The 25,629-nt window shown below is 42.2% G+C and overlaps 1 protein-coding gene across 1 annotated transcript in view; it reads left to right on the forward strand.

Annotated features, from left to right (window-relative positions):
• LOC126457503 (alpha-tocopherol transfer protein-like) overlaps positions 1 to 25,629 on the forward strand; it is a 177,592-nt gene that overhangs the window by 71,253 nt on the left and 80,710 nt on the right. The window contains exon 2 of the mRNA XM_050093826.1: positions 1,192 to 1,330. Within this exon, the coding sequence (XP_049949783.1) occupies positions 1,213 to 1,330 (118 nt within the window). The 5' untranslated portion in view covers positions 1,192 to 1,212. The remainder of the gene's footprint in view (positions 1 to 1,191; positions 1,331 to 25,629) is intronic.

Here is a 25,629-nt window from a genome sequence, read left to right on the forward strand (position 1 = left end):
CTGCTTGTCATCATATTGTAGGAACGTACTTGGGGGGGATTCTGTACTGTGATCTTCAAAGTTTAGTGACAAAGGATTAGCAAGGCACCATTTATTAATGACCATGAAAATTTCATTAACTGATCTTTCTAAAACTGTAGGCCCTACTTGATTTACTATTTATTGCACTGTTTGTATTATTTGTGCACAAAACAAAACTTGCCATCTGATCAATTTACTAAGGGTCCTAATATGGAACCTTGTGTTACACTACACATAATGAATTCCCAGTTAGATGGTGCTTAATAGTTGAATACAGGACTCTTTCCTATTGAAATCCTTTGTTTCCTATGACACAGATATGATTTGAACAATTTTATGCGTTTCTCTTACACTGTAATATTCTAATTTATTTAATAGGGCATTATGATTTACACAGTCAAATGACTACAAAATATGTCAGTAGCCTGTAAGTTATTGGCTAATGAATTATCTGCATTCTTGCTGAATGTTTAAATAGTCTTCCCAACACCAAATAGCTTAAGGACTCCAAACTGCAACTTACAGAATATATATATTTTTTGTAGTCAGATTGTTGAGAAGCCAACTGTATATTATCTTTTCTAAAATTTTAGAGGATGCTGGTGGAAGTGAAACTGGAAGGAAATCTGATGATATTTCTTTATCTTGTTTCCTCAACAGAGGCTTCATCTCGGAATATTTAAACCATTGAAGAAACATTCCAGTGATAAATGTCAGGTTACACAAATAGAATGTCTTGACCCATTCCACATCTCTGTTGGTTGTTATTCTTGATGGGCTCTACACAACTTGATGAATGGATGAGTGACTGAATGAATTTGAGCAGGCAGTTCGAAGACTATTTTTATTGCCTCTCATATTTTATAGTACTTCTTTAGTAATTAGGTATGAACTGAACAATGTTTATTCTATCAGTTTGTGCCAAAAATAAATTTCACAAATTGTTTCTGTTGTACCAAATATAACATTGCATACATTGGTTAAGTGAGTTCTAATATCAGATTATCACCTTTAGTATATTTGTTATTATGTTAAGGGATTATTCAATCATCTTTTTGTAGAACATTTTTTATTGAAGAAGGATTTGGAAATAGTGACTATAAATATCAAGACCATGTATAAATGTAATTGATATCTATATGTTATCATAACATATAAACTGATATGCAGAACTGGTGGTGCTGTCTGGACATGCCATCTTCTTGGGAATCTCTGGATGAACACTGGAAGCAACGTGCTCAGTATGAAGTCAAGGAAGATCCAACAAAGATAGAAGCCAACATTTGTGCTCTGAGGGCACTTGTGCAAGGTATGATATTTCTTATTTTTCAGGTATCCACTGTATACAAAATAATATTGATATTATATACAGTGATAGGTATGCAGAGCATGAAAACTGGCACCTAGCAGTACACAGACTGGCATATTATTGATTGTACTGGTTGAACAGATAGATTAGTAGAATGGTCAAGGCTAACATGACATTGACTTACATCGAGAATACTTACTTCACCAATACATTGCATGACAAAAAACCTGCAGCACTTACAAGACATGGTTAGATGTCAATGTAACATTGTACACGTGCACACCATCGACGAGTATGTAAATAATTAGAATTGCAATTCCCTGTAACAGGCAGAACAGTCACTTGAGTGTCTTAGTGTTGCTCATGTGTAGTCATTGTACCAGGTCTGGTAGGGTATATAAGGGATGTGAGCAGCATCAGATGTTGAATGATCAGCGTAAAGCACATGGAGCTAATATGGACTCATATCAGAGAGTATTGTCAGCACTTGACAGAGTTTCAGAGTGTCCTTATTGTAGGTCTCCAATTGAATGGCTGGTCAAAGCAAACGACATCCAGATTTCTGAGGAATTGAGATGTGACAGTATTATGTTGAATTGAATGGGAACGCCATGGCTCATCTTGCACCATTTTCCATTGTCGAAGGCTTTCTCCAGGTCAACAAATCCTATGAACCTGTCTTGACTTTTCTTTAGTCTTGCTTCCATTATCAACAGCAACGTTAGATCCCCTCTTTGGTGCCTTTACCTTTTCTAAAGCCAAACTGATCGTGATCTAGCACATCCTCTACCATCATCAGTCATTTTGCTCCCCTAATAGCAAAACTCCTTTACTAATTTAAGTGTCTCATTTCCTAATCTAATTCCCTCAGCCTCACCTGACTTAATTAGACTACATTCCATTATCCTTGTTTTACTTTTGTTGATATTCATCTCATATCCTCCTTTCAACACACTGTCCATTCTGTTCAACTGATCTTCCAAGTCCTTTGCTGTCTCTGACAGAATTACAATGTCATCGGTGAATCTCAAAGTTTTTATTTCTTCTCCATGGATTTTAATACCTACTCCAAATTTTTCTTTTGTTTCCTTTACTGCTTGCTCAATATAAAGATTGAACAACATTGGGGATATGCTACAACCCTGTCTCACTCTCTTCCCAACCACTGCTTCCTTTTCATATCCCTCAACTCTTATAACTGCCATCTGGTTTCTGTACAAATTGTAAATAGCCTTTTGCTCCCTGTATTTTACCCCTGCCACCTTCAGAATTTGAAAGAGAGTATTCCAATCAACATTGTCAAAAGATTTCTCTAAATCTACAAATGCTAGAAACGTAGGTTTGCCTTTCCTTAATCTTTCTTCTAAGATAAGTCGTAGGGTCAGTATTGCCTCACGTGTTCCAACATTTCTACTGAATCCAAACTGATCTTGCCCGAGGTCGGCTTCAATCAGTTTTTCCATTCGTCTGTAAAGTATTTGTGTTAGTATTTTGCAGCTGTGACTTACTAAACTGATAGTTTGGTAATTTTCATATCTGTCAACACCTGCTTTCTTTGGGATTGGAACTATTATATTCGTCTTGAAGTCTGAGGGTATTTCACCTGTCTCATACATCTTGCTCACCAGATGGTAGAGTTTTGTCAAGACTGGCTCTCCCAAGGCTGTCAGTAGTTCTAATGGAATGTTGTCTACTCCGGGGGCCTTGTTTCGACTCAGGTCTTTCAGTGCTCTGTCAAACTCTTCATGCAGTATCATAGCTCCCATTTCATCTTCATTTACATCCTCTTCCATTTCCATAATATTTTCCTCAAGTACATCACTCTTGTATAGACCCTCTATATACTCCTTCCACCTTTCTGCTTTTCCTCCTTTGCTTAGAACTGGGTTTCCATCTGAGCTCTTGATATTCATACAAGTGGTTCTCTTTTCTCCAAAGGTTTCTTTAATTTTCCTGTAAGCAGTATCTATCTTACCCCTAGGGAGATAAACCTCTACATCATACATTTGTCCTCTAGCCATCCCTGCTCAGCCATTTTGCACTTCCTGTCGATCTCATTTTTGAGACGTTTGTATTCCTTTTCGCCTGCTTCATTTACTGCATCTTTATATTTTCTCTTTTCATCAACTAAATTCAATATTTCTCCTATTACCCAAGGATTTCTACTAGCCCTCGTCTTTTTACCTATTTGATCCTCTACTGCCTTCACTATTTCATCCCTCTAAGCTACCCATTCTTCTTCTACTGTATTTCTTTCCCCCATTCCTGTCAATTGTTCCCTTACGCTCTCCCTGAAACTTTGTACAACCTCTGGTTCTTTCAGTTTATCCAGGTCCTATCTCCTTAAATTCCCACCTTTTCGCAGTTTCTTCAGTTTTAATCTACAGTTCATAACCACTATATTGTGGTCAGAGTTCACATCTGCCCCTGGAAATGTCTTACAATTTAAAACCTGGTTCCTAAATCTCTGTCTTACCATTATATAATCTATCTGATACCTTTTAGTATCTCCAGGTTTCTTCCATATATACAATCTTCTTTCATGATTCTTAAACCAAAGCGGTAGGTGGATCAAAGCAAAACGTCCAGACACTCTGTGACCAAAATGGTACTGAAACAGTGTGTGACAGACTAAAGGTCGAAATACTAAATGCCTTTTTCCAAAGCTGTTTCACAGAGGAAGACTGTACTGTAGTTTCTTGTCAACAGAGTGATAGAAAACAATTAAAATTGCTCAAAAGAGGAAAGGCCGCTGGACTTGATGGGATACCAGTTTGATTTTACACAGAGTACGTGAAGGAACGTGCCCCCCTTCTTGCTGCGGTGTAGCGTAGGTCTCTAGAAGAGTGTAGCATTCCAAAAGATCGGAAAAGGGCACAGGTCATCCCTGTTTTCAAGAAGGGACATTGAAGAGATGTGCAGAACTATAGACCTATATCTCTAATGTCGATCAGTTGTAGAATTTTGGAACACATATTATGTTCGAGTATAATGACTTTTCTGGAGAGACTAAATCTACTCCATAGGAATCAGCATGGGTTTCCCCGATTGTGTGAAACATAGCTCATGCTATTCGTCCATGAAACTCAGAGGGCCACAGACACGGGTTCCCAGGTAGATGCTGTGTTGCTTGATTTAAGAGAATAGAAGCTTTCAAATTGTGGTGCTACAGAAGAATGCTGAAGATTAGATGGGTAGATCACATAACTAATGAGGAGGTATTGAACAGAATTAGGGAGAAGAGGAGTTTGTGGCACAACTTGACTAGAAGAAGGGATTGGTTGGTAGGACATGTTCTGAGGCATCAAGGGATCACCAATTGAGTACTGGAGGGCAGCGTGGAGAGTAAAAATCGTAGAGGGAGACCAAGAGATGAATGCACTAAGCAGATTCAGAAGGATGTAGGCTGCAGTAGGTACTGGGAGATGAAGAAGCTTGCACAGGATAGAGTAGCATGGAGAGCTGCATCAAACCAGTCTCAGGACTGAAGACCACAACAACAACAACAACAACAACAACAACAACAACAACTGCTTTGACATAAGACCAAAATTTCTTAGGATTTTCTGCCAAGTCAGTACACAGAACTTTACTTTCGAATTCATTGAACGCCTCTCGCATAGCCCTCCTCACACTACGTTTCGCTTCCTGTAATCTTTGTTTGTTTGCAAGGCTTTGGCTATGTTTATGTTTGCTGTGAAGTTCCCTCTCCTTCTGTAGCAGTTTTCTAACTCTGTTGTTGTACCACGGTGGCCCTTTTCCATCTCTTACGATCTTGCTTGGCACATACTCATCTAATGCATATTGTACAATAGTTTTGAACTTTGTCCACTGATCCTCAACACTATCTGTACTTGAGACAAACTTCTGCATTGAGCCATCAAGTACTCTGAAATCTGCTTTTTGTAACTTTTGCTAAACAGAAAAACCTTCCTACCTTTTTTAATATTTCCATTTATGGCTGAAATCATCGATACAGTAACCACTTTATGATCACTGATTCCCTTTTCTGCATTAACTGTTTCAAATAGTTTGGGTCTGTTTGTCACCAGAAGGTCTCTGTTTAATTGCTCAAGGTAGTTTTCAGATAATGCACTTAAAAAAATTTCACTGGATTCTTTACCCCTGTCACACGTTATAAATGCTTGAGTCTCCCAGTCGATATCTGGTAAATTAAAATCTCCATCCAAAACTATAACATGATCGGGAAATGTACTCAAAATATTTTCCAAATTTTCCTTCAGGTGCTCTGCCACAACAGCTGCTGAGCCAGGGGGCCTATAGAGACATACAATTACCGTGTTTGAGCCTGCTTTAACCATAACCTTCACCCAAATTATTTCACATCTTGGATCTCCATCAATTTCCTTCGATACTATTGCACTTTTGACCACTGTAAACACACCTCCCCCTTCACTGTCCAGTCTGTCTCTGTGGTATACATTCCAACCCGAATTTAGAATTTCATTGCTGTTTACATCTGGTTTCACCCAACTTTCCGTCCCTAGTACTATGTGGGCATTGTGACTGTTTATTAATGAGAGCAGTTCAGGGACCTTTCTATGGACGCTCCTGCAGTTTACTGTTACCACATTAATATTGTTATTCCCTGTTGCATGTTTCCTACTACTACCTTGTCGCATCTCGGGAGGCTTCTTGTTGGGCCTAGGGAGGGAATTCTCTAACCTAAAAAACCCACATGTGCACTCCACACATACTCTGCTACCATTGTAGCAGCTTCTTGTGTGTAGTGCACGCCTAATCTCTTCAGGGGGACCCTACATTTCTCCACCCGATAGTAGAGGTCAAGAAATTTGCACCCTAGATCTCCTCAGAATCGTCTGAGCCTCTGATTTAAGCCTTCAACTCGACTCCAACCAGAGGACGGTGATCGGTTCTGGGAACAATCCTACAGATAGTTAGCTCAGGTTCCACCCCACAAGCGAGGCTTTCTGCCTTCACCAATTCCGCCAGCTGCCTGTACGAACTGAGAATGACCTCTGAACCCAGACGGCAGGAGTCATTGGTGCCGACATGAGCAACAATTTGCAGTCGGGTGCACCGAGTGCTCTCTTATCAGTGCCAGCAGGGCCTCCTCTGCATCTCGGATGAAAGCCACTGGCAAGCAGACAGAGTGTACACTGGCCTTCTACCCCAACCTTTCCGCTATTTCCCTAAGGGGCTCCATCACCCGCCTAACATTGGAGCTCCCAATCACTAATAAACCCCTCCCCCCGTGTGCCTGCTCGGACCTTGCTGAAGGAGCGGCCACATGTCCACTCACAGGCAGAGTGGGCAATGCCACACGGCCAGCCTCCACATTGACCCTCCGCCTTGCGCGATGCAAGTGCCACTGAATCAGCCACTCCCCTTGGGGAGAGGGTGGCCCAACCGTGCCTGGTACCCGCAAACATGTCTCGACAGCAGGGACCGTGGGTGAAGCATGTAACACCTGGGGTGTACCATGCGATGCACCAGGCTCCCCACTGCTGCTACACTCGGAGGCAGCAGCCTCTAGATGGCTGACCGCGACCATCAGTACGTTCAGCTGTTCGCGAACAGTGGCCAGCTCCTCCTGCGTCCGTACACAGCAGTCACACATCCTATCCATCCTAAGAAATCAACATTTTACTGTAGAGAGCTAATAAACTTTTAACTAGACTGCTAATTCACTAAAGGCGGCTGATAGCTGACTAAACTGTGGTTACTAGACACTTCTTGTTGGAAACAATGAAAATAAGCACTACCTGTCTCTGGACTGTATTCAAAACAAACACGAAATCTATGGAACACTATTACTAGTACTCAAAAATTAAAGCTTCCTAAAAGAAAAAACACTTGGAAAAAGAAGTGACAAGTAAGAAAAACACAGTTAATACTTAAATTTATGAAGCTTGGTGCACAGCAGATGTGAAGCAGATGACAGTTACGACGGCAGTTACAACGGCAATTATGACGATGATACAGTTTGCATTCTTGGCTGTAAGGCAGCACTTTGTGGTCTGAAGATAATTTTTAAACTTATTGAATGACCCATGGATTGCAAGGTGTTCCTTTTCACCCACAATATAAGATTTACCATGCAACTTTAAAATGAAATTGAATGATGTTCTATCTTTCCCCTGACGTGGTTGGAAAAGGCTAGGGCAGCTAGGTGCAGCTGGCATGTTAGACTGAGGGGAGAAGGGGGGGAGGAGGGGCAGGAAAGAAGAGAAGAGGGAAAAAAGAATGTGGGTGCATTGGAAAGTGGCTGTGTGGTGATGGATTGGGAGCAGGGAACATGTAGGTGGGTGAAGGACAGGGCTAACAAAGGTTGAGGCCAGCGGGTTACGGGAATGCAGGATATATTGTGGGGAAAGTTGTCACTTGCTCATTTCTGAAAAGCTGGTGCATGACATGACTGCTTTCACAGATAGCCCTGCCTTTGATGAGATAGGTGATGCTTGTGATTGGACTGGAGTGAGTGGTGGTGGGGAGATGTATGGGACAGGTGTTGGATCTAGATCTATGAGAAGGATATGAGCCATGAGGCAAGGGATTGGGAGCAGTTGGGAGCAGAGGTGGAGCAGGGATTGATGAGGATATTGTATAGGTTCAGTGGGTGGTGGACTACCACTGTGAGAAGGGTGGGAAGGAACATTTCCTCAAAGGGTGGGAAGGAACATCTCCTCTACATGGTGAGTAGTGATCAATCCTTTTCATAATATTGTCATTATTCCATCCTGTATTTTTGATTGATTGATTACATAAAATGGTAGAGATATGTCTGGTTGTTAAATAAGTTGGTTTGGCAAAACTGCTTTTTTATTTCATCAAATGCACCCTGGCACAATTGAGACCAATCCCAAGCTGAATTTTTCTTTAAGGAGTTACACAAACAGGCGGCATTCAGAGTTGATTACGAATGAACTTTCTATAAAGTACCATCAAGCTGAAAAATGATTTTAACTTTTTTGTGTTTGGAGCAGAAATGTCTGCAATAGCATCAGTTTTATCTTTGTCTAACGAATTACACTTTTCAGAAATAATATGTCTCGGAAATTTCAATTCATTCACTCCAAATTTAAAATTTTCAAGTTTTGAAGTCATTCTTCTCTCCCTTAGTTTGAAAAGCAAAAATGTTTTTTTCCAAGTTTTAACAGTAATTAAAATGACATTGAAATATAGAATTAACTTGGAGGAAATTTTAGTTCCAATAAAAAAGTCAATGCTGTACTAAGTTAAGCCACTGACACATTAAATTAAATGGAACAACAGTATACTGATAACTTTTAGGTCTGTTCAAAAATGCAGTATATTTCCTACAGTCAGGTTCAAGAGCAATTTGATGGAAGCTGGAAGTCCAATCTAGACTATTTATAAACTGTACACAATCACATTTATGCAGAAGCTCATCCATATATTCAGGGTGATCATTTGATTTTTGTAAAAAATTGTTATGATGTCTTGAGTTGAGCACTAGCCTAACACATACATTTCTTTTTGAAGCAACTAATTGGTTGTTGTACTCACTTCTAGGCCCTTCTATTAATTTCCACATATCCACCTTCTGTATTCCTTATTCCTCTTCTTTTATTTTAGAGAAAGTGATACCATAAGCCTTCATAAAAAAAAGACTGTGAGATTTGAGATGCAGCATGATAAGCTGATAATTTTTTACTTAGCCAGGTTTAAAAAAAATCTTGACACTCACATGACATTTATCTTAAGTGGTACTTTCGATTAACATTTTAATTTACAGCTTCATTCTTCTTAAAATTTGCTAAGTTTTCACAATTTTGCTCATTTGTGTGATCCAAAAAGGTGTCCTCACAAAGTTATTGGTTTCACCATGGCTTATTATTCCTTTAATGAGACTACAATTATTACCAATTACAATTCAGGATAACTGTATAAATTTTCAAGGTAACAATGTTATTTTGTTTCAATAATTATATTTACATTTTCACCCCATCTGCAACTTTGATCTACCTTCAGCGCCCTGTCCGTTTCCAAAATATAATTTTCCTCCACAATCTCCAGGCACTCATGATCAAAAATCAAATTTTCATTTTCAGAGTTTAACAACAAATTTGCTTTTTTTCTTCTTGTGGCTCCTCTGATACTTACATCAATCACTATATTTTCACAAAATTTTTCCCGCTCATCATTTTATCCCTAAGTTTTTCTGATATTCCTGACATAGTTCTCCCTGTGTCTATTAGGCACTTATCTTCGCACTGGTCTGTCTTCATTGTAATGTACCTATGATCTAACTATTACCAGTTTCGTTTCATGCATACATTTCATACAATAAATAATTTTCAATGTCTTTAAAATTCCCCCAAATCCTGCTCCTGGGTGCTCTAGATACATTTACACACACTTTTGATGCTTCCCCCTAACTGCCAACTTTGTGCTCCTGAAGTGTTAACATAGCGAGCTCCCTGGGTCTTTGCACACTATGGACCAATTAATATGTGAAGCATTTAGTGGCCAGTTAGAGCGACCAAGTAGCTGCATTTCCACCCTGAGTGCTCAGCAGCTTTCTAATGTTTGGGCTGTGTGTGTTTGCAGCTGTGATTTTATTTGTGTTGCTGTTATCATCTTGATTTTTGATTGAGAAGATGGGATGCCACTACGGTTGTACAGAGGAAGAGGTCATGAAGCTGATGACAGGCATTGCACTTGGTACTTGGTGTCGCAGGATAAAAGAAACAGAAGTAGAGAATCAGACATCTCCATATTAAGACATTGGAATAGTGTTGCTAGAGAGACTAGTTGGCCAGCTGAGATCATTACATGTACCCATAATGCATTGTACAGGTTGTAAATAAACAAAAGATCTCAGTCTACATCTACATCTACATCTACATCTACATGACTACTCTGCAATTCACATTTAAGTGCTTGGCAGAGGGTTCATCGAACCACAATCATACTATCTCTCTACCATTCCACTCCCGAACAGCGCGCAGGAAAAACGAACACCTAAACCTTTCTGTTCGAGCTCTGATTTCTCTTATTTTATTTTGATGATCATTCCTACCTATGTAGGTTGGGCTCAACAAAATATTTTCGCATCGGAAGAGAAAGTTTCGTAAATAGATCTCGCTGTGACGAAAAACGTCTTTGCTTTAATGACTTCCATCCCAATTCGCGTATCATATCTGCCACACTCTCTCCCCTATTATGTGATAATACAAAACGAGCTGCCCTTTTTTGCACCCTTTTGAAACTGAAATAACTAAAAATTTAGTTACTTAGTGATTACATCTTGTGACATAACTGCAAACAGGTTTTGAATAAAGCTGAGTATCCCACATGAACCATCACAAATATTAATTTGTACAATGCCACAAAATTCTTTCTTGATGAGATATTAAATACTGTTAAAAGTAGTGCATCTTTTGGTTGAAAAACTACAGTTAAGTCTGTGTCTCAATAGATAAAAAAGTTAAAGTTTCGAGCATTAATCATACGGCAATATACACACCTCCTTGCATGTGATCATTTGCAAAAAAAACCTCATTTCTGTATCGTGAACCATATATGAAATATGACAGGTGTTACAACCACTTGATCCACATTGCATGTGGCCGGAATACTGGGCACAATATGTGCAACCCACCTGTAGATATAAAAACCAGCATCTTGAGAACAGTGATATATATGGTTCTACTCTCATCTTTAAATACAATTTCAATGTGTTAGCTACATTTCATATGCTACAATCAGTGACGTATAACAAACAATATGCAAAGTCCGCACAACATGTTTTTACCTTTGCAAAAATCTTAAAATATCATGCAACACACTACTTCATTGGATGCAGTACAATAATTCAGATGAATAATACAAATTGAGTTCTTTTTGAGCAAAGATACCTACTGTGAGATGTGAAAAAATCAATTTTTTTTGTCAAGTAGTTTTCTTAAAATCGGCTGATAAGTATTTTGTTAGCAGCCCACATGTCCACTGAACCACTTCACTGGCTGTTTACCAATGGAATCAACAATTGTGGAGTGAAAAAGTTATTACTGTGGCTCCCAAAGACGGCCTATGTATTGGAGTGATATCACTGATAGATTATTCCTTTGCCCTTGAGTTATGAATATATCTAGGACAGCACATTTATGGAAGAGTAGCTATGAAAGAACAGTAAATTATTGATATGAATCAAAAGTGACACTTTGCTTTCATCATAGGCTTCTAACATTCTTCTAAAAATTCCAGGAAGGATGTAATTCTTAGGCATGAAACAATATTGACATGCCTGTGTGTTCATTGTGCAATGATTCATTTCTAGAAGAGTTTTAAAGTGAAAAACTTAAGTTGTTGGAATAACTATATTTATTTTGTATTGAGGATGGCAAAACCCAGACAGCAGATGAAATATCACACCCAGCTCTCCTGGAATGTTCAACCCTGGGGAGTGAGGCAGTGTGGCATGACCAGTGGACAGGTAGCAGTCCAAATGCATTCTCTCAACACCGGCAGCAGTTTAGTGCGACAACAAAGCCACATTCTCCATGGACTGCAGTGAGCACATTTGTAGCAGTTGAAGGGTTGGACACAAAATAATTTATTGTTAGTTATAATTTCATGTTTGGTTTCTTTTTCATTTCCTCCCACCAGTTTGGCTATAATGCTGTTCTGATCTTTGCTAAGTAATTCTAAAATGCTTCCTTATCAAATTGTTCTCAAAGTGATTCCATAATAATCTTAAAAATTTCTCTCTGTTACCATCTAGATTTATATTAAAGTTTAAATGACTTATGTTATTTTCATTCTCATCTTTAAAGATTATGAACTGATCAACATGAACAGTAACATCAGCTCTTCAGTTTCAGTTTCATCAACCACTATGTTTTCCCTAATTTTATCAACAAAAATGTCCTCTATACTTAATTTCAACATTTCATTTCTGTTTATTTCAATATAAACTGTATACTTACCTTAGAACTCTCAGCATCCCTTTCTTCAACAGTAGTGCTTATAGCATCACTATTTCAACAATTATTACTTATAATAACAATGTGAGCAACTTGTTTACCCCTTTACACCATCCTTACCGCTTCGATAAGCTCAGTACTATCAATCACTAATTCATCATCATTTTCTTCAAATAATCCCCCTAATTCAGAACTAATGTACTTTTCACTTTCTTCATTATTATCTTCAGCTTAATTTCAGCCCAGATGTAAAAATTAATTATAATGTAAATTCACAGATCTGGAGTTTCAGCCTGTTTTTGAACATACTTATTCCTCAATGGGTCACTGTCTCAACAGAAACCTTTTACCAAAACTTAAATGATTCATGCAATGCTCTACCTGTGTGCTTTGGCTCTCTTTATTGTGATTATTCTGTCTATTTGTATCACAGTAAGTTTTAGAGGTCATAATATAATTTGATCTGTTTGCCCCAGTACTGCTGACCTTCAATGAAGCAATCCAATGTTTTCCCTAGTAGTCGGTCTCCAGTTTGCTTGCATTCTATTTCCCCTATCTGTTATCTACATTTCCTTTCCAGAGATAGAGATCTTTTACATTTCCATTGTGTTCTATTGCCCTACCACCATGTTGTTTATGTCTAATGGACACTTGATCCCTTCTCCTACAATTCTTCCCATGAAGCCAGAATTCCATGAGGCAGGCGAAGCGTGCGTCGTCATCCAAAGCATAGACATTGAATGTTTGCTCAACCGGGTTAAACCAGAACTCCGGGTGAGCGGGTTTGAAGTCTGGTAGTTTCGGCAGATTCGGCACTGCAGTCACTGCGGAGGTGCGCCTATTACTTTGGATGGAAGTAGAGCATGCAGAAGATAGCGAGTCCGAACGAATTATTGGCGTCCCATAATGCGGGAATCGCGAAATTCACTTGACGCCGGGGGGGGGCGGCGGCTGAGAAGCGACGGACGCTCGAACGGTGTGAGGATCGTAGTCAAAATGTGCATTCTCATTGACATGGTAGCTCGGAGAGAAGCCACAAGTACTTAAGTATGCCGGTGAATGTCCGTTATGCTCACAGTATTCACTCGACCGTGAGTGGTGGGGCTGGTTGTAGATGTCGGAGTAATTACTGTCCAGCACAGAATTGTTGACTTGATTAGAAGCAACACAAGGATCCCACACACGTCCACTAGGATGCACACTCGGTGTGATATTTGCTGTTTGGCGAGCATTGAACACCTGTTGACTATCCGGCGCAGAAGGATACACACGTGGCGGGAACTGATTCGAGTTTGAATTTACTACTGGATTTTCCAAAGTAGCAAAACCTCACTCGATGCCACGAACTGTATTGAATTGTGCATTCAACACAGGAGTAGAAATGTTCCGACCAACACTCTGTGGAGAACATGTGGGAAGGTCTAGTCTAACAAAGCCAGAGTCCACGACCGTTGGCGGTTGGAAGAAACTGGCGGCACTCGATGATTTCCACTGCATGTTCTGGCTGAAGGAGTCCAGAGATTCTTGGGGCATGTCCACTAAGACGGCAGGAGTGCTGGAGAGATGTTGCTGAAATCCGGGCAGCGGTGAGTGCTGAAAGGCCATTGTCTGGAGCTGAACAAAGGCCCCCATGATCGCGGAGAAACCTGACGCGGTAGGCATGTAAATAACCTTCGTGCAGTAACTCGGACGCGTATTACACAAAAAACGGGGTCACCAGTGAGGGAATATGGAATAGTTCTAGGTAAACAACTAGAATTCTCTCAGATATAAATTTATTCACACTTAGCTTCTACACAGTTACAAGTCTGGATGCTAACTGCCGTTAGCGTGCAACATCCTGCCCAAAGCCCTCTCCTCAAAGATAGCACACTTACTCACTGAACAAATATCGATATTTATGGCGCTCTACGCCACATAGCCCCCCCCCCCCCCCCCCCTCACACAGTATGGAGTACGTCCCTGTGAATGGGGGGGTGAGAAGTTAGGAAGGTAACGTACAGTTCTTCTGCGTCAGGCGGAAGCGGTCGACTGGTAGGAGACTGGGGGGTGAAACCCGGTACGTCGACGTCGAAGTCATCAAGTGACGCCGGTGGCTGAAGACAACGTCCCATCCTGGAGTGGAGGTGTAGCACTTCGTCAACCGGCAGGCGGAGAATCACCTTGCCAGAAGGCCTAACAAAGGCACGCAAATTGCCACACGCAGCACTTCTGCTCAATTTAAAGCGGCGCACCACACGAGATTCTGCACTTCTTCCCTCCACATTGTCACACGTGAGTACCAAACACACTGTATCGCCATCTACGACAACAGATAATTTATGTATGTCATCAGGGTGTACATGTGTTGGAATTCTTGGGTGGCACCTGTACGAGCAATGGTAGGGAGGCAGGGAGGTGTGGGAAAGCCATGACAGGGGGAAGCATCTGCTAAGAGGGGGATGGCAGGTGCACTGGACTGCGCAGGAGACAACCTCGCGCGATCAGCTGACAGACGAGGGAGCGTGACCGAAGGCAACGAGGAGCCAGTGTGGATTGAACGGCATGACAAAGAGCTGTCACATGAAGATGGTAACATAATGGTGGAATCCGAGTGGTTGGCAGTTCGACTGCGAGGGCTGTAAGGAGTGAAGCCCCGAAAAGATCGGCCACTCGAATTAGATGAACGTGTAGAAGGAGCAGTGCTTGACAGAGAAGCACGCTGTGGAAAATCAATACCCGAATGCATGGTATGGGAAGATGGATGGCCACTCGAAGCAGGAGTGGGAGAAATAGGGGCAGAATCAGGGAGGTTCACCTGAGGCTCAATGAAAGCTGGTTTCATTCGGTTGAGTGAGACCGTGGTTACAGAGTCTTTTATGAGGAGATCCATGTTATTCTCAGAGCGTTTGATGACTTTGTAAGGACCTGTGTAGGGCAACTGAAGCAGGGCTTTGACTGAGTCATCTCTGAGAAACACGTACAAACAAGAGTCCAGGTAGCGCGGTACGTACACGCGCGGAGGTGTATGAGCAGCCGGAGTTGGCGGCTGAATTTTGCTGCAGTGCAAGTGCACCCGCTCGAGAAGTGAAGGGAGTTCAGAGGGCCATGAAAGTGGGGTGGGAGTGACTAATTCTCCAGGCAAAACCAGAGGTTGGCCATACAAAAACTCGGCTACAGAACCCTTGAGGTCTTCCTTGAAAGTTGCACGAAGGCCAAGAAGCACGAAGGGCAGTGCCTCTGTCCATAGTGAGTCATGGCAATGCAGGGCAGACTTTAAGGTGCGATGCCATCGCTAAACAAGCCCATTGCTTTGGGGTGGTATGCAGAAGTATGAATTTTGACAATACCACACATTTTACATAAGTCAGAGAAAACTGGAGACTCGACTTGTCGCCCCTGGTCAGTGTTGAGGTAAACAGGTGAGCCAAATCTAGAGATCCATGAATCTAAGAATGCTCGACTTACTGTCTCAGAGGTAATGTTCGGAATAGGTACAGCCTCAGCCCACTGAGTCATCCTGTCAATTGCTGTAAACAAGTAACGGAAACCCTCGGAGGGGGCAAAGGGCCTACGAGGTCGACATGAACATGGTGAAACCGGCCTGGCGATTGGGCAAAACATCCAAGGGGTGGGGAAGTGTGCCTGGAAACTTTGATCTGTTGACACAACGTGCATGCCCTTGCCCAAGACTGACAGTTTCTCCAGACAAACCGTTCAGCTACCAGACAGGTGGAAGCTTTGACACCGGGGTGTGTAATGTGTGTAATTTGTCAAAGACCTGGCGTTGAAGGGGCTTAGGAATGAATGGCCGCAATGTACCAGTCGATTCATCACACCACACTAAGTTAGATATGCCAGGGAAAGTAGAGCGTACCGGTTGGAGAGAGGAGCTGTGGTCCGAAATTAACTGCATGGTATCGGGGTCTGCCGATTGCAACCGAGGTAGGTCCGTTAGGTCAATTTAGGTTGTGACAGCACCAACACATGAGAGAAAATCAGCAACCACATTGTCCGCTCCTAGGATGTAGCGAATGTCATTTGTAAACTGCAAGATGTAATCGATGAGACGAAAGTGTCGTGGGGGCGGATCAGCCGCAGGATTTTTTATGGCAGGAACCAACGGCTTGTGATCAGTGAGCACATAGAAATCTCGTCCCTCAACATCAGTTCTGAAGTGTCTTATGGCCTCGTAAACTGCAAGTAATTCTCTGTCGAATGCTGAGTATTTCTTCTGTGTGTTGTTTAACTTTTTTGAGAAAAACTGCAGGAGGGTCGTAACATCGTTGTATCTCTGACTCTTTACTGTGCCGATAGCATTGTCACTAGCGTCAGTAGTGATAAACATTGTGGCGTCCGCACGTGGGTGAGCAATAGTGACAGTGGAGGCCAACAGCTGTATGAGTTCGTTAAATGCCTTGTCCATGTCTGGTGTCCATGGTACCTGGCGGGTGCCAGAAGTTTGTGGGCCAGCGAGAGCATCTGTGAGAGGAGCCTGCACTGCAGAAGCGGCAAATGTTTTCGGTAATAATTAACTGTTCCAATGAACCTGCGTAATTCCCTATAGGTCTGAGGGTGTAGCATCTCGAGAACAGGCTTGATCTTGTCCTGCGATGTGTCAGACCGTCCGATGACACAACATAACTTAGGAATGTGACGGATGACTAGTGCAACTGAGTCTTTTTATTGTTCAGTTCAATACCAGCGGCTGCTAAAATATCTGTCACGACTTGAACACGCTCCTCACTCTGTTCCATAGTAGAAGCAAAACCCAATATGTATACGAAACAAAAGTCTAGATGGGATAAAGTTTGATTGATGAAACACTGCCACGTTTTGGGGGCGTTTTTCAACCCAAACGGCATAAATTTGTATTGGAACAGCCCGAAGGGAGTGGTTATGGCAGTCTTTTCAATATCCTCCAGAGCCATAGGAATCTGATGAAATGCGTGCTTACAGTCCAAAACAGAAAAGTACTTTGCACCTGCGAGCGCATGATTGAAGTCTGCAATGTGTGGGACCGGATATTTATCAATGATGGTGCGGGCATTTAAACGCCTATAGTCTCCGACCATACGCCAAGTACCGTCTTTCTTTTGGTCAAACAGGATAGGACTAGCCCAGCAACCGGAAGAAGGTTCAATTATTCCCTTTTGTAATAGATCATCCAATTGTTCTTTTACAATTTTCATAAATTCCAGCTTGAGGCGGCGTGGGCATTGCGATATGGGCGGCCCATCGGTTAGACGTAACCGATGAACTGTGCCATTAGTGACCACTGCAATACGTGGCGCGGCACGACAGTCAGATGTCCGTGAAGCAGAGCAGGCAGTGGCAGACGGGCAAAGCTGTGGCTGCGTAAAGGCCGCACGCGTGTTAACATAGGCAAGGTGTGTACACTGGTTCTTAGTAGCGGGCCGTGCTGCTACGAGCGCTGTAGGCACGAGTGGGTGTGGCCGAACAGCAGATGGCCGTAGTTCTTTGCCATGAGCTTGGCAAGTTAATTGTCCATTCGGAATGCAAGGAGCATGAACACTCGGGCATACACTATCATTACAAAAGGGGGTGCTGACACAGTTTAGAGAGTTCACAAGATTGTCGTTAACGTGCGCGGGCACGGGAACACCAGATGGGCACGGACTGACCTTGTCTGTAGCCGATGAGTCATCTGCTTGTAGTGCCATGAGGCGTTGTTGTAAAGAGGCCAACTCGTGGTGTATGTTGCGGAGATGCAGCAGCATTTCCGTATGTTCCATCCACAACTTCGAAGACTTGGCGCACTCCACTAGCCACTTGTTTGTCCAAGATTGCAGCTCCAAGGATAGGTTTACACACTTCTTAGCTCAGCACACATGTTTGGTGTTAGCCGAACTGTCACTCGGCGGAGTGAAAGGAATATGTTTGTTAGGGGGGGGGGGGGGGTGGGGGGTCGGTAAAACACAGTATTTTGCACAAAATCTAGTGACAACTGATAGTGCTTGAGGAAATCAGTTCCGAGAATAGGTTCTTGAATTGTTGACACTAGAAACGTCCACTCCAGCTTGCACTCGGGCGAAAGTTTCACTGTATACAAAGTGGAACCCGAACACTGTAGGGTAGACAAGTTCACTGCACGAAGAACTGTTTTGTATGGTTGCACTTTATTGGTTGCTAGGCAAACCAGCAGCAAAGAGACGTCTGCGCCAGTGTCTACCAGAAAACATACACCTGATCGTAAATCGCGAACATAGACTCGACCACACTTACTGTTGTTGTCCGAAATGGAGTGCAACGTGGGATGGTGCCCACTGTTTACATCGCAGGAGGTGGCACCATAGCCTACTTGCGGTTGGAGTTTGGGTAAGAACACGGTGACTGGCATTTGCAAGCTTGCTCCGCGAATTTCGCGCGGAAGAAACAGTAAGGTTGGGTGGGCCTGTGCTCCTGTGGGTAGTTGCTAGGTGACGGAGTATGTGCCCCAGAGTCATCCACAGAGGCCTATGCACTGTCGTTGCGGGGAGTTGAAGGTGCAGGCAGGGCGGCTAGTTTAACAAACTTGTTATTAGCAGCACCAGACAAGGGCGTGGCATCAGAAAGCATCTTAGTGCGGTCACGTCCAGAATGCAGTGCACGGAGCTCACGTTGGCTGGCGTAGTATGCTCTGTCGGCGGCGCGTAAACGTTCATTTATTGGCCTATCTTCATACGCAGAGATTGCAGTCTGGACAGGCAAAGGCAGCTTTTCAGTCCAGATTTCTGCGAGCGTGTCATCAGGCATAACTTGGTCATCGACGAGAAGACGGATGCACCGCCACAGCTGGGACGCAGACCTGTCGCCGAGACGCTCTTCGTAGATGAGCTGTTGCACATTTTCTCTCCTGGTTTTAGAGGCGTGCTCCAGTATCGTCGTTTTCGCCACAGCATACTTCCCTGCTAGGGGGGGTGCTTTGACCAGATCGTAAATTAAATCGACGCGGATGTGAAGATGGTTCATGAGGCAGGCGAAGCGTGCGTCATTGTCCAAAGCACAGACATTGAATGTTTGCTCAACCGGGTTAAACCAGAACTCCGGGTGAGCGGGTTTGATGTCTGGTAGTTTCAGCAGATTCAGCACTGCAGTCACTGCGGAGGTGCACCTATTACTTTGGACGGAAGTAGAGCATGCAGAAGATAGCGAGTCCGAATTATTGGCGTCCCGTAATGCAGGAATCGCAAAATTCACTTGACGCCGGGGGGGCGGCTGAGAAGCGACGGACACCCGAATGGTGTGAGGATCGTAGTCAAAATGTGCATTCTCATTGACGTGGTAGCATGGAGAGAAGCCACAAGTACTTAAGTATGCCGGTGAATGTCCGTTATGCACACAGTATTCACTCAACCGTGAGTGGTGGGGCTGGTTGTAGATGTCGGAGTAATTACTGTCCAGCACAGAATTGTTGACTTGATTAGAAGCAACACAAGGATCCCACACACGTCCACTAGGATGCACACTCGGTGTGATATTTGCTGTTTGGCGAGCATTGAACGCCTGTTGACTAGCCAGCGCAGAAGGATACACACGTGGCCGGAACTGATTCGAGTTTGAATTTACTACTGGATTTTCCAAAGTAGCAAAACCTCACTCTATGCCATGAACTGTATTGAATTGTGCATTCAACACAGGAGTAGGAATGTTCCGACCAACACTCTGTGGAGAACACGTGGGAAGGTCTAGGCTAACAAAGCCAGAGTCCACGACCGTTGGCGGTTGGAAGAAACTGGCGGCACTCGATGAATTCCACTGCATGTTCTGGCTGAAGGATTCCAAAGATTCTTGGGGCATGTCCACTATGACGGCAGGAGTGCTGGAGAGATGTTGCTGAAATCCGGGCAGCGGTGAGTGCTGAAAGGCCATTGTCTGGAGCTGAACAAAGACCCTCGCGATCGGGGAGAAACCCGACGCGGTAGGCGCGTAAATAACCTTCAGGCGGTAGCTTGGACGCATATTACACAAAAAACGGGGTCACCAGTGAGGGAATATGGAATAGTTCTAGGTAAACAACTAGAATTCTCTCAGATATAGATTTATTCACACTTAGCTTCTACACAGATACAAGTCTGGAGGCTAACTACCATTAGCGTCCAACATCCTGCCCAAAGCCCTCTCCTCAAAGATAGCACACTTACTCACTGAACAAATATCGATATTTATGGCGCTCTACGCCACACTTCTAACACTGCTGATCCCTAAATTCAGTTTTAAAAAATCTTTGTTATGCTATTATTGATGGAGTATTGTAATTTCTTCATCAGAACAAAGTGATATGCAAATGTGTTGATGAATCAATTGGGAAACAGAAATGCAGACCGCCAGTTCAAGTATTGTTCTTACAAGGGTTTGAAAAATTGTTTAATAGTGATTTTGCTTTCTGTATTATCTGCAGCTCATGTTGTCATCTTGATAATGCCTAGGGCATAATTGTCAAGTCCAGGCTTTGGAATATTAGTGAGGAAGATTCTTATTCCCAATTATAAGGCATTGTGGTTTATTTCCAGTTGTTCATTGCAAATAATCAACTTCATATTCTCACAATTTTCATTTTCATAAAGATTGTTTTTCACTTGCTAAGATTACAAAGTGTTTCAGACCTGTAGTCAGTTAAATAAAACAGTTTTAAATTGAAAACATGTACATGCACACCTTTAATTAACAGTACTCTGCACACACTGAAAACATAGTCTGTCCTGCCCATTCCAAACAAAGACTTGCTTGTTCCAGTGCCTAATCAACACTTGCTCACTTCATTTACAAACCACCACTGCCTTACTTGAAATTAAATCAAAGACTATTTAATGATTTGACAGGAAACACCAATGATTTAGTTTATAGCATTAAAATCTCCATCTTTCCAAAACCAGTAAATAAGCAATTTAAATTTTATACATATTTTTTCTGCATGCCTGAGTTAACATTTACTGGAAATGGATGACTGTGGATAAAAACGAAAGTTATAGAAATAAAATAACTACTTGTTGTTGAACATAATTTTGTGTTGGAGTTCTTGTAACTAAATACTGTGTAATGTAAAATATGTGCCAATTATGGCCAAACAAAACAAATGGCATTTACAGCATAATTAATTTCTTTAAATTCAGAGATAAAAATCAAGTTCCAAAATATTACAGACAACATGAAAAAGAAAGAAATTTAAAAAAATGTTTCCATACAATACATAGGATCTTAGAGTCCCTTTACGAACATCAGATTTGCAATTTTAGGTGAAAAACTTCTGAAAATAGAATGGAACCACAAATTTCATCACTCAGGATAGGTGTTGTAATCTACTGTTGAACAAAGGTCGCTGTAGAATAGATTTGCCATAATGGTCAAAAATTAATAATTTTAGAGTAGGCCTATAAAATAAGTGTGTGGCGCCAATGAAATCAACACCAACATCAATATGCATTCATCTTTGGACTCTAAGCATTATCTTTGGCTGTTCCGCCATTTTCAGCTCAGTTCTTTGTGATCCTTGTGTGTGTTAAAGTTAATAAATGAACTACTGCTAAAGGGGAGTTATTATTGGTGCAACCAACCCGGTAATCCTCCTCACTGATGATCCCAAGTTGTAACGTCTTCCGTTTTCGCTGTTTTACTCTGTCTGCAACTTCCGCATCAGTTGTTTTCACGTGTATTACATCAACACAGCATTCAAACAATGACTTCGGCCCAGTGCGTAACGCCGGATTTTGTGATCGACATGCATTGTGTTGTGGGCGACGTACACCTGCCAGAACTGCAAGACTATGCCTTCCACTTGATGATTCCACTGATTTCCCCAGACGTTTTCGAGTCTGCACCAATAAGTGAGATTAGGAGTGCACATGACTCCGGCTATCAAACGCCTTTGCTCCCACCACATGTGCCCTCCCTCAACAACTGTGTAGTTACCTGTTACGGATCTCTGTGCAGTGCAGGACCAATGCCAATTTCTGTAAATGCTTCGCTGGACAACCTGCTAATGTGAAGACAACGATTTGCCATCCCGAAATCTGTGCAGTACCACGCAGATACCTGGCACACGGCCAGAATTGCTTCATTCCCAGGTCAACGTCCTCAGCATCCGACCACACCCGCGCCTGCCTCGGTTCAGCATCAGCACATGCCTTCCTACGTTGATACCTCAGCCTGCAACAGGACCAATAACTTGTTATCTGTGCCTGACCTTCACCTCCATCCCACTGCTGTGCCTGTGTTTTGTGCCACGACATTCACCTTATCCGAACACCGTTTTGACTGGAGTGACTATGAACAGTGAAGATTCACACATTCCGTCCCACATTCGACATCATTTCCCACACTGTGCTTCTGGACAGCCCACACCTCCGCAGCCTTCTTGCAACATAGGTGGCCCCGGCTCTGATCATACGTTGAGCTTTCCGTGGACTAACACGCATTCTCAAACTTTGAACTTTTTCTCACCTGTCGCTCCCGCGCTGGCTCCAGTCGAGCTTCCGCTACCATTCATGGCACATCTCGGTGCGTCATCCATGTCAGTCTTCAGCGACGTGTCAATCCGAACACACCCGCAATGTATTGAGCTTCCGCAACTGCAATTGACACATCACGGTGTCTCACCCGCGTCGGCCTTCCGTGTCGCGACGGATCGCGCTCGACCACAACGTGTCACCTTCACGCTGCCACCCGAACAGCCATTGTTGCCACATCCCCTGGAGGCACACTCTCCTGGAATACAACAGCTCGATTCAGGCAGTGCCCCGAAGAACTCGACTCAACCTGTTCTTCCGAACATTCTACAACGCTTACCGACGCTGCCGCCGTTTAATCCCGACAGAGCAAAAACGTGGTTCAAAATTGTGGATGAAGTGTTCGACCATTACAAACTCGACGAGTCAACCAGGTTTCTGTGCTTCATCACGCACCTGCATGACCAGGAGGACTTGATTGCTGATCTGGTCGACACGCCGGACTCATCTACCCGATACACTCTAGCCAAAAAGACAGTTCTATGTCGGCTTGCATGGTCAACTGAGGCAGCAATACGACAAGTGCTCCACATTGAGCAACTAGGCAACAATAAACCTTCCCAGCTCTGGAGATGGCTACGTGCCCTGGTCAGCACTGATCTATTCTCTGACACAGCTCTCCTCACCATCTGGTCAGATAAACTATCTCCTCACATCTGCTTTGCTCTGGCTCAAAGGTCTCCTGAACCTGTCAAGTAAAGAATAACAATTGCTGACAAGCTACACGATGCATCACTGCTCTATTTTGCCAGCCACTGCCTACCTGACAAGTCTCAGATTCAGGCTCAGCACCCTGTGGCCGGACGTGGCTGGGGCTTGTAACGGAACATATTAAAGGCTTTACTTTAATGAAGTATGTGATACCCTCCAAGTTCAACCAGTTTAATGAGTATTTATGATTATAGAAGAGTTATTGTGTATGTTAACAATGATTGCACAACATGTCTCCATAAACAGTCAACCCATTAAATTACACTGAATAACTGACCCACACAAAAGTTAATATCACTTGATCACTGATACAGCAAATGTCATCATGTAAAAACACTAAGTTTATCTTAAATAATTAATATGAAGTACGAAAAATAGTAGCTAACTTAGGTATTTTGGATCTCCTTAAATAAAAATCACCCAGTGAAACCTATTTGTTCACTAGGAGTGTTTTCACTCAGTATTCACGTAATCAATCCTATTTTAGACGAAAACCAATGTAATTCTTAATAATTCATGTTAATTACTTATTTATGCAAATTAGAGAAGTCAATTGACAAACTTCTAAAAAATGGCCTTTTTGTAACAAAGAATTATTCTGTCAAGTCTACAAATCTGTCTGCCATTTTAATAACATGTTAAATTATGTCACTCGATGCAAATTAATAACTTTTCTGCACAAATTATGATAACAGATGTACATGTGACTTGTAAACTATATCTCTTTTTAGTAGTTCTTTGACAATGTTATAAATACAAGCAGCAAGAACGGTCGGGAGGCAGTCGGAATGTCACTTTGGTAGAGTGTGTTTGTGTGTTATTGTTTGACGTGGATAAACAATGCAAAGAACATGTAACGGAAATACTACTTTGTCTTGTGTCATGGTCTTTGGTGGACAGTGGAATTAAGATGGCCACCAGAGTAATAAATATTTGAGGTTTACATATTTGTTGGTTTTGCTCGTTCTTTATCATCAAAAGCATATAAAAAACACGGAACCTCATGTTTTTAACCCTAGACAACCATATTTAGAGCCAGCATCAGCATCAAGAGACAGCAGCGATCCAGCAAGTAGCAGCGATTACCACAACACAATGCATTTTAATGGCGCCAACCTAACATCAAGTGCTAACAAGCTCCGTAAATGGGAGTGAAATAGTGCGATTATAGCAATTAGCTATATCTACGACCAGGCGACCATTACAAAAGTGGGGGCTCGTCCGGGATCTTTAAGTGCATCGATGATAATAGTGCAGCGATAAATTTCATAAGTGCTTATCATTCCAAAAAAGTTTATTTGTGCAGTGTGGCAACAGTGAAAATATGTCAAAAATAAATAAATAAATAAAGTGTGTTTGTGCGACTACACCGCTCGGAAGATTAACGTCTGGATTATATCAATGGAATTCATCAATCAAGACTTCAGCTTCGATAGAAGTGAAGAAAGCCAACAGGAACATCGATCACGACATAGCTACATATAGCAAGGTATTTTGTTGTTGTTGTCATTTAAAATAATTATTAGTTAACATGTCTCTACCTGAGAGTGATGAGATCGTAGGAAATGTAAATATGAACCAGGGGATGGTGAACAATTAAACTTAACAGAGTGGCTAGCAGGGTTTGCAACTCAAATAAGCTCGCAACTTAAACAGTCAATTGAACAAGTACGTTTGGATGTTAAACACTCAAGTGAACAAGTAAGTTTGAAACTCACAGATAGACTTGATAAGTTAAGTTTGGATTTTGATCTATTAACTACTCATCTCAATGAGAAGTGTGAGGAAATTAAAACTACCCTCAGTAAGGACACTAGCGAACAGCTGATACACTTCAGAAAAGAATTTCAAATTAAAGTTGAAAGTTTAAATGAAAATATACAAGCTAACACAGACAACATTGCTGTCATCTACAACAGAGTAGATACTGAAGTTGAAAGATTAGATCAGAGAATAGACAAAACATCAGAAAACCTTAAACAAGAATACAACCTGTATACCACTAATGTAGATACAAAAGTAGAAAAGATACACACTAAATGTACACAATTGGAGGACGCATTGATGTCCAAACAAACGATTTACAATCAAAATACAATGTATGGGCACATCCAAGTGAAATGCTTTCCTGGTGAAAATCTGCACCCTATTGACTTTATTCACCAATGTA

Source organism: Schistocerca serialis, chromosome 2, assembly GCF_023864345.2.
Source record: "Schistocerca serialis cubense isolate TAMUIC-IGC-003099 chromosome 2, iqSchSeri2.2, whole genome shotgun sequence".
Taxonomy (NCBI): domain Eukaryota; kingdom Metazoa; phylum Arthropoda; class Insecta; order Orthoptera; family Acrididae; genus Schistocerca; species Schistocerca serialis.